General features: G+C 37.4%; 1 protein-coding gene across 1 annotated transcript; it reads left to right on the top strand.

Annotated features, from left to right (window-relative positions):
* The first annotated feature begins 1874 nt into the window (after positions 1–1874).
* On the top strand, positions 1875–12807 carry LOC141427974 (sulfotransferase 1 family member D1-like). The gene is made up of 7 exons (XM_074087593.1): positions 1875–1983; positions 7411–7545; positions 9479–9578; positions 9654–9961; positions 10249–10343; positions 11259–11439; positions 12638–12807. The coding sequence occupies exons 1-7, from the start codon at positions 1911–1913 to the stop codon at positions 12745–12747; spliced, it is 1002 nt and encodes a 333-aa protein (XP_073943694.1). The 5' UTR covers positions 1875–1910; the 3' UTR covers positions 12748–12807.
* Positions 12808–13023: the final 216 nt, after the last annotated feature.

Below are 13023 nucleotides of genomic sequence, written 5' to 3' on the forward strand. Positions count from 1 at the left end.
TGAAAATATTGTATAGGAGCCATCGTTACTATTTTTAGTTACTATTTCGTTAGTTGGAAAACTTTTTTCTATATTATACCTAATTTATCCTTCAAACGTTCCCGTGTTTAAAAATCACTTGTTCAAGTTAAGCTATTTCTTCTTTGGGTTATCGACTTATATAATGCCTGCTGCCATATTTCAAGTCAATCGGTCCATTAGTTTCGGAGTAAATCGGCCGTGTCAGACGAACAGATAGACAGACACGCGAATTTTCCTAAGGGTTCCATTTTTCCTTTTGAGGTACGAAACTATAAAAACAACATTTTATTCAGAAAAAAAAAACATTTTTATGTCCCTACTTTTCCCGAGATCTCGCAAGATTAGATTTTTTTTTTTATTCGACTGGATGGCAAACGAGCCAGTGGCTCTCAAGATCTTACGTAGTCTTCTCACAAATATCGAGATTGCGATATTCTTGCTATTGCATACCTTAATAGCGAAACAAGTATGTAAGGATCGTAGCAAGTGGAAAGAAGTGGTCTCTGCCTACCCCTACGGGAAAAAGGCGTGATTATATGTATGTATGTATACCTTAATCGGGGCTTGGTACGTTTATTAAAGCTTTTTTTTTAAATTTCATTACTTTTTGTAGTTATTCAATATTTCTTATACGACGATTTTAGATACCTATTCATTCAACTACTTACGCAATAATTTTGTTTCCTTTAAGTTTTATTAATGTCTTTGATTTCTATAGACTATTAGAAGTCGAAATAACTTTTACTAAGGCAGTATCTTGATATAGTTTTGCGGGGCTCTAAGGGTTCCACATCCATATAGGCCTTACGTACACACCTTTCGGTCCAGAGCCCTTATATTTTTATGTGCTATGAGAAACCACTTATTAAATGTTATAATTGATACAGGACGGCATTTTCGTACCTCTAATAATTTGATCGTGCTGATGGGTTTCACATCAAGGCCACAAAGTTCTCCTAAAATGTAAGTTAGGTACTAAACGCTACATCTGTTCCAAATTTTAGCTTTCTAGATGTTGTTGATGATCAGTGTGGATAATTTTGAACATCATTCAATATCATTGAAAATCAGTATGGATAACTTAACTTATCATTATACCAAACGGACGCGTAAAAATACGCCGAAAATCTTCGAAAATTAGTACAGGAACAAGGTGAATTTAGTTGACTTTTAGTAAAATCAAATTTTTGGTAAGTACATAACATTTAATTAGATTTGACTTAATTTACAAATCAATTGTTGTGTTGTGTGAACGGAGGATAAAAGGCGAGTGTTTGAGTTCGTGTAAAGTGTTAGCAAAGAATGTGTGACGTGTGCATGAGTGGCGCTTACTGGATGAGAGATGTATGTCGTGATATTTATGCGTGTGTTTTTATTGGTTTAGCGCAGTGTTTTTCAAATTGTGGGTCGCGACACCCCGGGGGGTCGCGGATCCCCCTAAGGGGGTCGCGGTATCTTTAAAATACTCTCACCGTTATAGTGTATGATTATTCAATGTTTGTATTATCATTTATCAACGTAAGATAATATACAAATAGCTGTAAGTGGAGGTTGGCAGGGGGGGGTCGCCAAATATTTTTCAAACCAAGAGGGGTCGCGTCCTGAAAAAGTTTGAAAAACACTGGTTTAGCGAATGTAAGTATATGTCGTGATTTGTAGGCAGTGTGATTGGGTATTAAACTATACAAAGCAAAATGAATTTTAATTATATATGTATTAAGGCTTCTTTCAGTGAAACGTTCTGGCGTCAACAGGCAGTTTGCCTTGCGCTCGACTTGGCAGGGACACTACGAGTACCATGCCCCGTGATATGATCCAACCTCTGATTGTTAGTATTAACTAGTTCTGGCAGCTGAGCGGACGGCAACTACGCGTTAGTGATTTGTACCATGTCAGAAGAATCAGTTAAAATACAAAAGTTACCAACGGATACCGAGGACTCACTGTTGCGACTATTTAAAGGTCAGAAAAAAATAATCTATATATATAAAAGAAGAAACTGACTGACTGACTGACTGACTGACTGACTTATAGATCAACGCACAGCCCAAACCGCTGGGGATAGAAACTTGAAATTTGGAATATATTTTCCTTAATAGATGTAGACGCGCACTAAGAAAGGATTTTTTGAAATTCTCACGGGATAGGGAAATATCAAAACCTTTTTTCGCTTCTTTGTTTGTAGTCGAATCTCTGAAACAATTGAGCCGATTTTAAAAATTCTTTCACCGTTAGTAAGCTACACTATCTTTGATTAATAAAGGTTACTTTTTATCCGGGATAATGCAAAAAATCCCGCGGGATGGAAATAAATTAATTTAATTTCGGAGCTGATTTTAAAATTTCTTTCACCGTTAGTAAGCTACACTATCCTTGATTGATATAGGTTTCTTTTTATCCGGGATAATCCAAAATTCCCGCGGGATAGAAATAAATTAATTCAATTTCGGAGCTGATTTAACAAATTCTTACATATTATGTGATATGACTATCCCCAAATGACAAAGGCTACTTTTTCTTCGGGAAATTACAAAATTCCCATGGGATAGAAAAAACCGAATTCAACTTCGGGTCTGATTTTAAAAGTTCTTTCACCAAAAGTAAGCTACAGTATTCCTGGTTGACATAAGATACGTTTTTTCGGGAAAATTAAAAATTCCCGCGGGATAGAAATAAGTAAATTCAACTTTGGCACTGCTTTTAAATATTCTTTCACATGATATAATATGACTATCCTCGATGTCAGGCCACTTTTTTTTCGGAAAATCCAAAACACCCATGGGATAGAAAAAACTGAATTCAACTTCAGAGCAGTTTTTTAAAATTCTTCCACTAATATAAAGCTACACTATTGCTGATCGGTATAGATTACTCTACTTTGGGAAAATGCAAAATTCCCGCAGGATAGGTAGAAGTAAGTAAGACAATCCAAATTCGGAGCTAATTTTAAAAACTCTTTCACTAATAGTAATCTGCAGTATGTCTGATTGTCATAGGCTGCTTTTCTACAGAAGAATGCAAAATACCCGCAGGGTCGAAATAAGTAAATTCATCATTGGGGTTGATTTAAAAATATATTTTACCAATTGGGAGCTACATTATCCCTGATTGGCATATGCTACTTTTCTCCGGGAAAACATAAAATTCCCGCGGGATAGCAAAAAGTGAATTCAACTTCAGGGTTGATTTATTTATAATTTTATACCTAACTCTACCTGAACAGTACCATGACTGGCTGACTGACAGACAACGCATAGCCAAAACTACTGGTGCTAGAGACTTGAAATTGGCAAAGATGGACCTAAAGTAATACAGAGGTGCACTAGGGAAAGATTTTTAGAAAATCCCATGGAATAGGAAAATATCTCAACTTTGTTTGTTTCTTTGTTTGTTGGGGGTAATTTCTGAAACTACTGAGCTGATTTAAATAATTCTACCAATAGAAAGCTACTCGTACAATATCTCTGATGGACAGACTTCTTTTTTTAAATGCAGAATTTCAGCAGAATAAAAATAAGTGAATTCAATTTCGGGGCAGATTTTCAAAATTCTTTTAATAATAGAAAGCTACAATATGTCTCTAATCGACAATTAAGAATATTAAAATAAATCACAGTAATTCATGTCCCGCGGGGACTTTACAATTTCTCGAGATACAATCCTATATCCTATAATAATATCGTGTAGGAAGTCGCCGGCAACAGAAACGCGTAGTACTTTAACACCTTTAATGTTTCAGCAAAACAGGGTTCCAGAGTTGGTACGAATTATGAATGATTAATTACGTATGTAGGTTGATTTTTGAATTCCAAAATGTGCACCATCAACAACGTCTTACTGTATTTGTATTTCCATGTAATCCAAAAAATCAATCAAAACACGAAAAAAAGGATCGCAGAAAGTAAATGTATGTTAATTGTTACCCCAATTTGACGCGAGCGAAGCCGCGGGCAAAAGCTAGTAAATTTATAAAAGCTCAAATGCCTACAGTCATTCACAATGAACGTCAAGGACACACTGAAGTCACAACATAAAGAACAGGTTCTCAGGCTCTATAAAATTGTACTGTTTTTTATACACTCGTTTTAGGTAGGTACATAATAGGGCTTCTTAAAGTCGAGTACCTGCCGTGATGACGGCAAGGTACGATATTTCAGGATTACTATAAGATTTACTTATTTTTTTATTTGATTATATACATACATAAATTAGGTACAATACTTTTTTACGAGTAATTGACCAATATCACTGATCATCATCATCATCATCAGCCCACAGCAGTCCACTGCTGGACATAGGCCTCTTCCGTGGCGCGCCGCAACACTCTGTCTTCAGCCCCATCGTCCGACAAAGAACGAAAGTCACCGACGTTGCTCAGAGAAACGCACGGGAAAACGTAGTGTAGGGCGTCCTGAGGCACGGTGGACGGACGACCTACTGTGTTAAAAATAAAGTTGTGTTAAATACTTGTGATGTATACATATCATTTAATAATATTGTAAATCTGTTTTAAAAAAATATACCTCGTTGAGTTTCTTGCCGGATTCTTCTCAACAGAGGTTTTTCCGAACCGGTGGTAGATTTTTTTTGACATTCATAAGTGATTGTTATAGCCTAAATTGAATCAAGATATTTTGACTTTGACTTTGACTTTGACCTTAAGAGAGGGTCGCTGGCAGCGGATGGATATCATTGATGAATAAGACTAATTATTAAATAAACATATCAGGAAATTAATATTGTTTAGAAAGAGCAATTAATTTCGTTACAGACAGAGCTGGAAAAATAAAGATACGGCTTTGTATACATAGTAGACACATAGCGCCTCGCGCTTTTAGGTAAAGGTAACTTCATAAGAACTAATGACCTTCAAACGGCTGAAAAGGGGCCCCGAGAATGGTATTGCTAGAGGCGCGGCGTGGTTCCGGCCCTGTCGGGAATAGGTACACCATCCATAGACGAGTTAGTTTGGTGTGTATGGTGACACGGACTGTTGAGGAGTCAACAACTTCAACGTCAACCGTGGGGTAGAGCAACAGGAGCGGTCGGCTCTAGGCGCCAAATGCAAGGGCCGCCATTTTTCAGTTACCTGTGCAAAATAAAACTATCATGGCGTCTGTTGAGAGGCGCGAAAGCGGTGTACAGAATCTCGCTCTGCCTCTAGACTAATGATAGATAGACCTTAATAGAGCCAGCGCTGTTTATCTTTTCTTCTTTTTGTACTATTGAAGACTTAACCAAAAGAATTTGCTTTAAATTACCATATTGTGTAACCGTACAGCACAACTGTTCAAACGTACTTATTTCAGTATTTAAATATACAGTTTACCTACTTGTCTGGGTTGAGTTAATCTCCTACTTTATATTTTTATAATATGCAAATCCCAGTCAAGGTTAAATTTATATTAGTAAAAAAAATAATTAAAAAAATCAAAAACCCGACTGCAAAAGTGAACTGAAAAGATGAGATTGAATGATAGGTAACAAATGCATGCCTCCGCCTGCATTTCATATCATTATATTAAATTTTGAAGGACTACCATGGACACGTTTTAAGTTAATCTTTTTTGTTTGGTCTTGTATCGATTTCTTTCCTACAATTATGTTAGCTTTTGATATTTCTAGTTTTTAGGGTTCCGGAGCCAAAATGGCAAAAACGGAACCCTTATAGTTTCGCCATGTCTGTCTGTCTGTCTGTCTGTCTGTCCGTCCGCGGCTTTGCTCAGGGACTATCAATACTAGAAAGCTGTAATTTTGCTCGGATATATAGGTAAACTATGCCGACAAAATGGTGCAACTAAATTTTTTTTTTTTTATTAGGTTACCTCCCATAGACGTAAAGTGGGGGTAACTTTTTTTTTCTCATCCAACCCTATAGTGTGGGGTATCGTTGCATTAGGGGGTTGCTAAGACGATTTTTCGATTCAGTGATGTGTTTGAGAAATATTCAATTTTAAAGTGCAAATTTTCTTTAAAATCGAGCGTCCCCCCCTCCTCTAAAATCTAAACCGGTGGGTGGAAAAATGGTATATCAAACTCTCAAGGAAAACTATAGCGGCCAAGTTTGCTTGAGAATTATTAATAGTTTATGAGTAAATAGCAGCCTAAGGTATAAAATATACCTAAACTTGGAAGATTCCGTATGAAATACGAAATCCTTAGATAAATATTACTTCATTTTTTCCTAATGGCTACGGAACCCTATTTTGGGCGTGTCCGGCACGCTCTTGGCCGGTTTTTTTTTTAAATTTAAGACGAAATTTATAGTTATCCTCATTGAAATTTTCAACAGAAATTAGCACAAAACAAACTTCACTCACTCAAATCCTCCATGAACAGTCTCCAATGAGTCTTGATTTTTTGAATTATTATTTTTATTATTGAGAATGTCGCACTTGTTGACTTGTTAGCTGTCACAGAACGTTTCTCTCTCGTACCAAATTATTGCACGCATTTCATTGCTGCTCGAAAAAAAATAAAAATGAATTACGCTCTGGTAGTTAATTCTAAATCAACAATTTGCTGTAATAACGGCTCACAGCACTGAAATCTACGACTGGTTACAGTTTGTGCAATGTTTTTATTGTCCACATGACACATCACAATGCCCACTAGAATCAATCAATCAATCAATCAATTTATTTTCAATAACAATTTTTTACATGACATTTATTAATGGAATGTAGTCGAAACGTCAAGGTAAATATTACGCGTGTGTTAGCGTCGTCCCGTTTATGGTATTTAACGCATTCACTGCCACCGACGCACATATTCGTTTTCGGAACTTCGCCCAGTGCCGCTGTCATAATTATTCATACATTTTGAACGCACATGTGCGTCGGTGGCACCTGTCCTGTGGAAGTCAGGTGGCAGTGAATGCGTTAACTATTAATCACGATCGGTATCGGTTGGGTACTTAAAAGCGTAATAAATAAACAAGCAAACAAACATGCTCACTTTCGTATTTATAATATTAAGTAGTAAGAATGTATCCCATTATTTTTCCTTTATTTTTCAGAAAGAATAAATAAATAAATAAATAAATATCATGGGACACTTGACACCAATTGACCTAGTCCCAAACTAAGCAAAGCTTGTACTATGGATACTAGGCAACGGATAAACATACTTATATAGATAAATACATACTTAAATACATATTAAACATCCAAGACCCGAGAACAAACATTCGTGTTATTCACACAAATATCTGCCCCGGCCGGGATTCGAACCCAGGACCTCAAGCTTCATAGTCAGGTTCTCTAACCACTTAGCCATCCGGTCGTCAAGAATAGATACTTACTCTTGTTTTTAAATGGGAAATTTAATGATAACGTAACTCCTAGCTGTAATTATTGCGACTGTAAAATATACGTCATTGGTGAACAGGTCATTCTGAAGGATTCCTCCAGTTCGGCGCGGGGCGGTTCATTCTCCCGACGAGCTACCGGGAGCACGCGGCGCCCATGCGCGCCCTGCCGCTGCGCCCCGACGACGTCTGGGTCGCCACCTTCCCGCGATGCGGTAACAATCAATATAGACAAACGTAGAAATTGTCAGGGTAGAACAGTGAGACCCTAGGGGTTCAATTTGAGTAAAACGAATTTAGGTTTTAGACGTTTATTTAGCCCCTAAGGCTTTTCTGACAGAATAGAAATAAAAATAAAAAAAACTCGAGGGTCGCGGATACGAAAGAGTTGAGTTGGAATGCGTTTCTTTTGGAGAGGCTTCCCTGGACTAGAGTCCGAAGAGCAGGTCGCTGGTGCTGGACAAAGGCTGGAGGCAGTAGGGGCTCCAGGGCCAGCAAGCAGCAGCAGTCCTTTCAATAGCGGAAGGACAGCTTAGGGGCTTCGGTTCCAGGCAGCCGTGCAGGTGTTGGTGAAAACGGTGAGGGGTTCAGTCCCAGACCGTACTGTGCCGCCCAAATTTGGGCAGAGTTTCACTGAATTTAAATTAAAAATATGGATAACTAGTTTTGGAAGGCGTATTCGTTGTTTTCTGATTTTTGCAGAATGTGAAAATCTGGCTGTGTACGTCTATTTAAGCAAAATTTTGACACAATAACAATATCAGCTGTTAAGAAAACAACCACCGTCCAAATTCAACAATTTTAGCTAGCTAACCCTCTTATTGATAAAAATAACAGAGACAATATGGAATTAGAATCTATGTTAGTTTGTATAAAATTGAAAGGAGAAAAATTTCAATTTGTACATTAAAAAAACAGCTGCGCAATCGCATTTAATTAAATATAGGAAATAAAATAGTTTTAATACGTCGGCACCGTGACAAAATACGATTACTTTGATGTTGATCGTACGCCTATCGAACCGGCCACGACTTTGCACGATTGGTAGCGCGGTGAGCGATTTCTTTATTGCACGGTCAGGGCGCTTGCTGCCCTGTGGTTAAAAATCAGCGTACAGTCAAGGTCTAAAATATCTTTTCACACCTCTCCTTCAGAAAAGTAACTTTTCCTCCCTGACCAGAGGGAGCAAAGTACAACTTTTCTGTTCAAGGCTTTCCTAAGCGATTTATTCCAAATGCATTTTTTTTAAGTTGATAATTAAAAAACCACGGCATTGTCTGTGCTGGTTGCTTTTTAAGTATATTTAGATTTATTTGTTCAAGTTTCTTAATGCTCTGTGTGAAAAGTTGTATGAGCCACTCGGGAGCAAACTTATTTTCATCTTGGGCGTTAACACTTGAATCCCTCATTACGCTCAGGATTCTAATTTAGAATCTCTCGCTACGCTCAGGATTCTATTGTAAAATCCTTCGCTACATTCTGGATTCAATGTACGCCCTCGCCGTAAATACACCATTTTGCTCCCTTGTGACACAAATAACTATTACACTCTACCTTGTCGCAGTCACTTCATGTTTGACCTTTCTATAAAATTGTCAGATGGCATACAGTGACAAGCTACTAAGTGTAAATATATCTCTCACCTCGACTATACACACAGGTATTTGGAAAACGCTGGCTTGAGCTTTTTGCACGTTATCGTAGCGGCCGTAAGGCATGCACTAGACGCCTCACGTGTTGAAGACCTACTCATCATAAGCCTGGATAGATAACTGCTCCCCCGGGGCTCTAGTAGGTACACTAATGTTTAACGCGGACTAACAGACGGATACATACTTACTTATTTATACGACGGGGATATGATTCTAGTTCTATAGTGCTAGGGCTACTGTTGTACACGATTTATAGGTAAGGTGTGGTAAGGTATACGACCGAGTGCTCGACACGCTAATGCCCAATAGACGACACCCTGCTGTCATCTCTATTGCTAATGAGATAAGATTAAAGGTGCTAGTGCCAACTACTGGGACTCGTACGTTTACCATACGGAATTATTAAATTCTCCTTCTAAATATTTACGTATTTTTGTTTCCCGTTTGTTTGAATTATTGCTTGATTTTTGATCTGCTGTATACTTGGTATTTTTAGGAACGACATGGACTCAAGAGTTGGTGTGGCTCGTGCAAAACAATTTAGATTACAAGAAAGCTGCTGAAATAAGTTTGCTTGAAAGATATCTGTTCATAGAGTAAGTGCAATGTATTGATTGTATAGATTGGACACAAATCAAATCGTATCATGTAATGGATTATGTCAATTACAGATTGTTTACGTTCATGCACGAACAGCTGTCAGTATTCGAAGATTTGGATTTAGACGGTGTTATGGGTGAAGTTATGAAGACCCCAGGATACATAATGGCAGAGAAGATGCCGTCTCCGCGGTTCATAAAAACTCATCTACCAATGTCTTTGCTGTCCCCAAATTTGCTTGACACCTCAAAGGTGGTCTACGTGGCGCGGGACCCGAGAGATGCCGCTGTCTCTTTCTACTACCACAACAAACGATTCAAGATTCACGACTATGTCGGTGACTTTAAAAGTTATTGGTATCTTTTTCAGAAAAATTTAAGTAAGTTTACATACAATACAATACAATACAATAATTATTTGTACAACATAAATAGTAAGCGATACAGAGACAGTTACACAGAGATATAGATCACAAGGTAAGCAATAGTCAGCCATATCGCTTAAGAGCGATCTCTTCCAGGCAAAAGGCTTTTTGTTCTTCTTAATTTAGGAAGTTTCACTAACTAGTTATTATTAACGCGTCAGTATTATTATTGGCACGTACCTATTACCTATAGTCAAGTTGTCCATGTACCTAATAGGCTGTACCTAATAAAACAATTTCAGTTCCGTGGTCGCCGTTCTGGGCGCATGTGAAGGAAGCGTGGGCGCTGCGCTACCACCCCAACATGCTGTTCATGTTCTACGAAGACATGCTTAAGGTTTGTTACATTTCAGATTTATAATACTGGACCTCCTGTTTGTTAAACATACCTCTCGGACATAATAATAATAAAAGCAGTTTTTCTGGGATGTTTATTATGTACCAACAAGTTTTCTTTGTAAAACCTTAATGAACCAAATGTGGTAATATAACATAAGTAATTTTCACTTCTCATGCTCAAAAAGTAGGTCAATATAGCCTTAGGAGGCGGGAGTAAGGTGAGTACTTTAGTCCCTAGGGAGTAAAAGTAATTATTTTTTAATTACTTTGAATGACTTAGATAAACTCAAGCAGCCAGTAGGTAGGTACTTGCTTATAGTTTTTGGCATAAAATAAGATTGTGTGTGGACCATTTTCATGACGAAAATGTTACGTTCTTTGTCTACGTGGTCTCAGTTTCTATGCTTTTTCCGCATAGAAGGTGGCGCCAGTCTATTTATTCCAGTTTGTGTATTTGACCATTTCGCCAATGCGATTTTGTTATATCTGTGTCTGATTGGAAAAAAATACTTTGAAATTGTCGTAGAGCGTGAATCATAAACGATTAAAATAAATTGATTATTCTCACAACATCGTCAAGTGATAGTTAAAATTACGATGTTGAGCAAAGAGCAAAATACATAATTGATAATCCTTTGCCGCCAAAATCTAGAAAAAAATATTTTAAAACATATGAAAGTTTTATGAACTGGAGGAATAAAAGCGCATTAATTCTTTCACAGAAATGACTATTTTTTCTCGCAATCGAAGTGAAAAATAGCGTTTTCACCTCGAGACTAAAAGTCAATATAAACTCTCGGATAAATAGACACCCTCACTAAAGCTCGGGTGGCTAACCACCTCGGGTATATATCGGCTTATTTTAGTCCCTGGATAAAAAAGTACTATTATTGTCTTTTTATGATTTCCTTAGGACCTCCCGGCAGCCATCAAACGCGTGGCAAAATTCTTTGGTAAAACATATTCCGAACAGCAGATGCGGACACTATGTGAACACTTGGACTTCAAGAATTTCAAAAATAATTCATCCGTTAATTTTGAAACAATGAATCACCCGCTGATCAATGAGGGCTCTGAAGCTTTTGTACGTCAAGGTAAGTTGAACTAAATTTATGAATAATAGGTAAAGCTAGAACGGCGATAAAGTTCTGGGCCCATAACCTGTAATGAAATAAGGGGATGAGATGATATTCAAACTACTGTGACGAAACACCCATACAGTTTATTTGATACAGTCGTTCGAGACCGACAAATACACGATCACGAAATCTCGGATACTCTTGCGATAATTCAGCTTTTTTGTCGAAATGTAACTAGACCATTTTTCATTTTGTTGTCGTTTTTTTTTCATTTGAGTTCGTCATTTTGTACTAAATTTTCAGTTTAGTTACGAAATTTCCATACATTTTGTTTGACTCAATGGAAAAATTTGTCCATAGTCAGAATAAGCAACTTTACCAATTCACCAAATTGCATGAAAATCTGAGAAAAAAAATATCGACAACAAAATAAAAAACCAGCCAAGAGCGTGTCGTACACGCCCAGGATAGGGTTCCGTAGCCATTACGAAAAAATCAAATAATATTTTTCTAAGGATTTCGTATTGTGTACTGAATCTTCCAAGTTTAGGTATATTTTATACCTTAGGCTGCTATTTACTATTAACCTCCTAATAATTCTCAAGCAATCTGAGCCGCTATAATTTTCCTTGAAAATTTGATATATTTAGTACCATTCTGTTTTTTTTTTTAATTTTTCCACCCAACTGTTTAGATTTTAGAGGGGGGGGGGACGCTCGATTTCAATGAAAATATGCACTTTAAAGTTGAATATTTCGCAAACAGATCACTGAATAGAAAAATTGTTTTAGCAACCCATAGCAAAAATGGTTTTAAAAGGCCTATCCAACGATACCCCACAATATATATAGAGTTAGTCGAAAAAAAAATCACCCCCACTTTACGTCTATGGGTGTCTATTGTAGCCTCTCCCCACAAAAAAAATACGTGGCTGATATGTATATTCATGTCAAATTACAGCTTTCTAGTACTAACGGTCTCTGAGCTTACCCGCGGACAGACAGACAGACAGCTTATCTATAACATTAAAGTGGTTTTTTTTGGTGATATTTTTTATAAAATTCGCGAATTCGCGAAATTAATTAATTAAGGAAGATTTTATCAAAATGGCCGCGCCGCTTGCCAGTAAATTTTAAATATGGCGCTGCCACTCCAAAGGCTACGTAAAAATGACCCAATTCTTATGAATGTGATTTGTCTGTGTGTTGTGTAGGCAAGGCGGGCGGCTGGGCCGAGCACTTCGACGATGACATGCGGCGGCAGGCGCGGGAGTGGGTCGAGCGGCATCTGCAGGACACGGATCTACGCTTCCCCCAAACATAAGACAAGCAAGCCTGCCTACTTATCTATCCCATGTGAAATATAATTTTATGAGATTTTTAATATTAGTTTTTTGTTGTATTACTATCCTACTAATATAATATTATAAATTCGAAAGTTTGTGAGTGAGTGAGTATGTTTGTTACTCCTTCACGCTGAAACGGCTGGACGGATTTGGATGAAAATTGGTAGGGAGAAAATCTCGAAATTACAACCGCTGAGCTTAGAATAATGAAATTTGGGATGGTTGTTTTTAATGCAACGTCAGTGAAAACCACG

This window comes from Choristoneura fumiferana, chromosome 5 (assembly GCF_025370935.1).
Source record: "Choristoneura fumiferana chromosome 5, NRCan_CFum_1, whole genome shotgun sequence".
NCBI lineage: Eukaryota > Metazoa > Arthropoda > Insecta > Lepidoptera > Tortricidae > Choristoneura > Choristoneura fumiferana.

Coding starts and splice junctions, on each gene's coding strand:
- LOC141427974 (XM_074087593.1), top strand. CDS start 1,911: ATGTCAGAAGAATCAGTTAAAATACAAAAGTTACCAACGGATACCGAG. Junction 9,579..9,653: donor GAAAGATATCTGTTCATAGA/GTAAGTGCAATG, acceptor TGTCAATTACAG/ATTGTTTACGTTCATGCACG. Junction 11,440..12,637: donor TGAAGCTTTTGTACGTCAAG/GTAAGTTGAACT, acceptor TGTGTTGTGTAG/GCAAGGCGGGCGGCTGGGCC.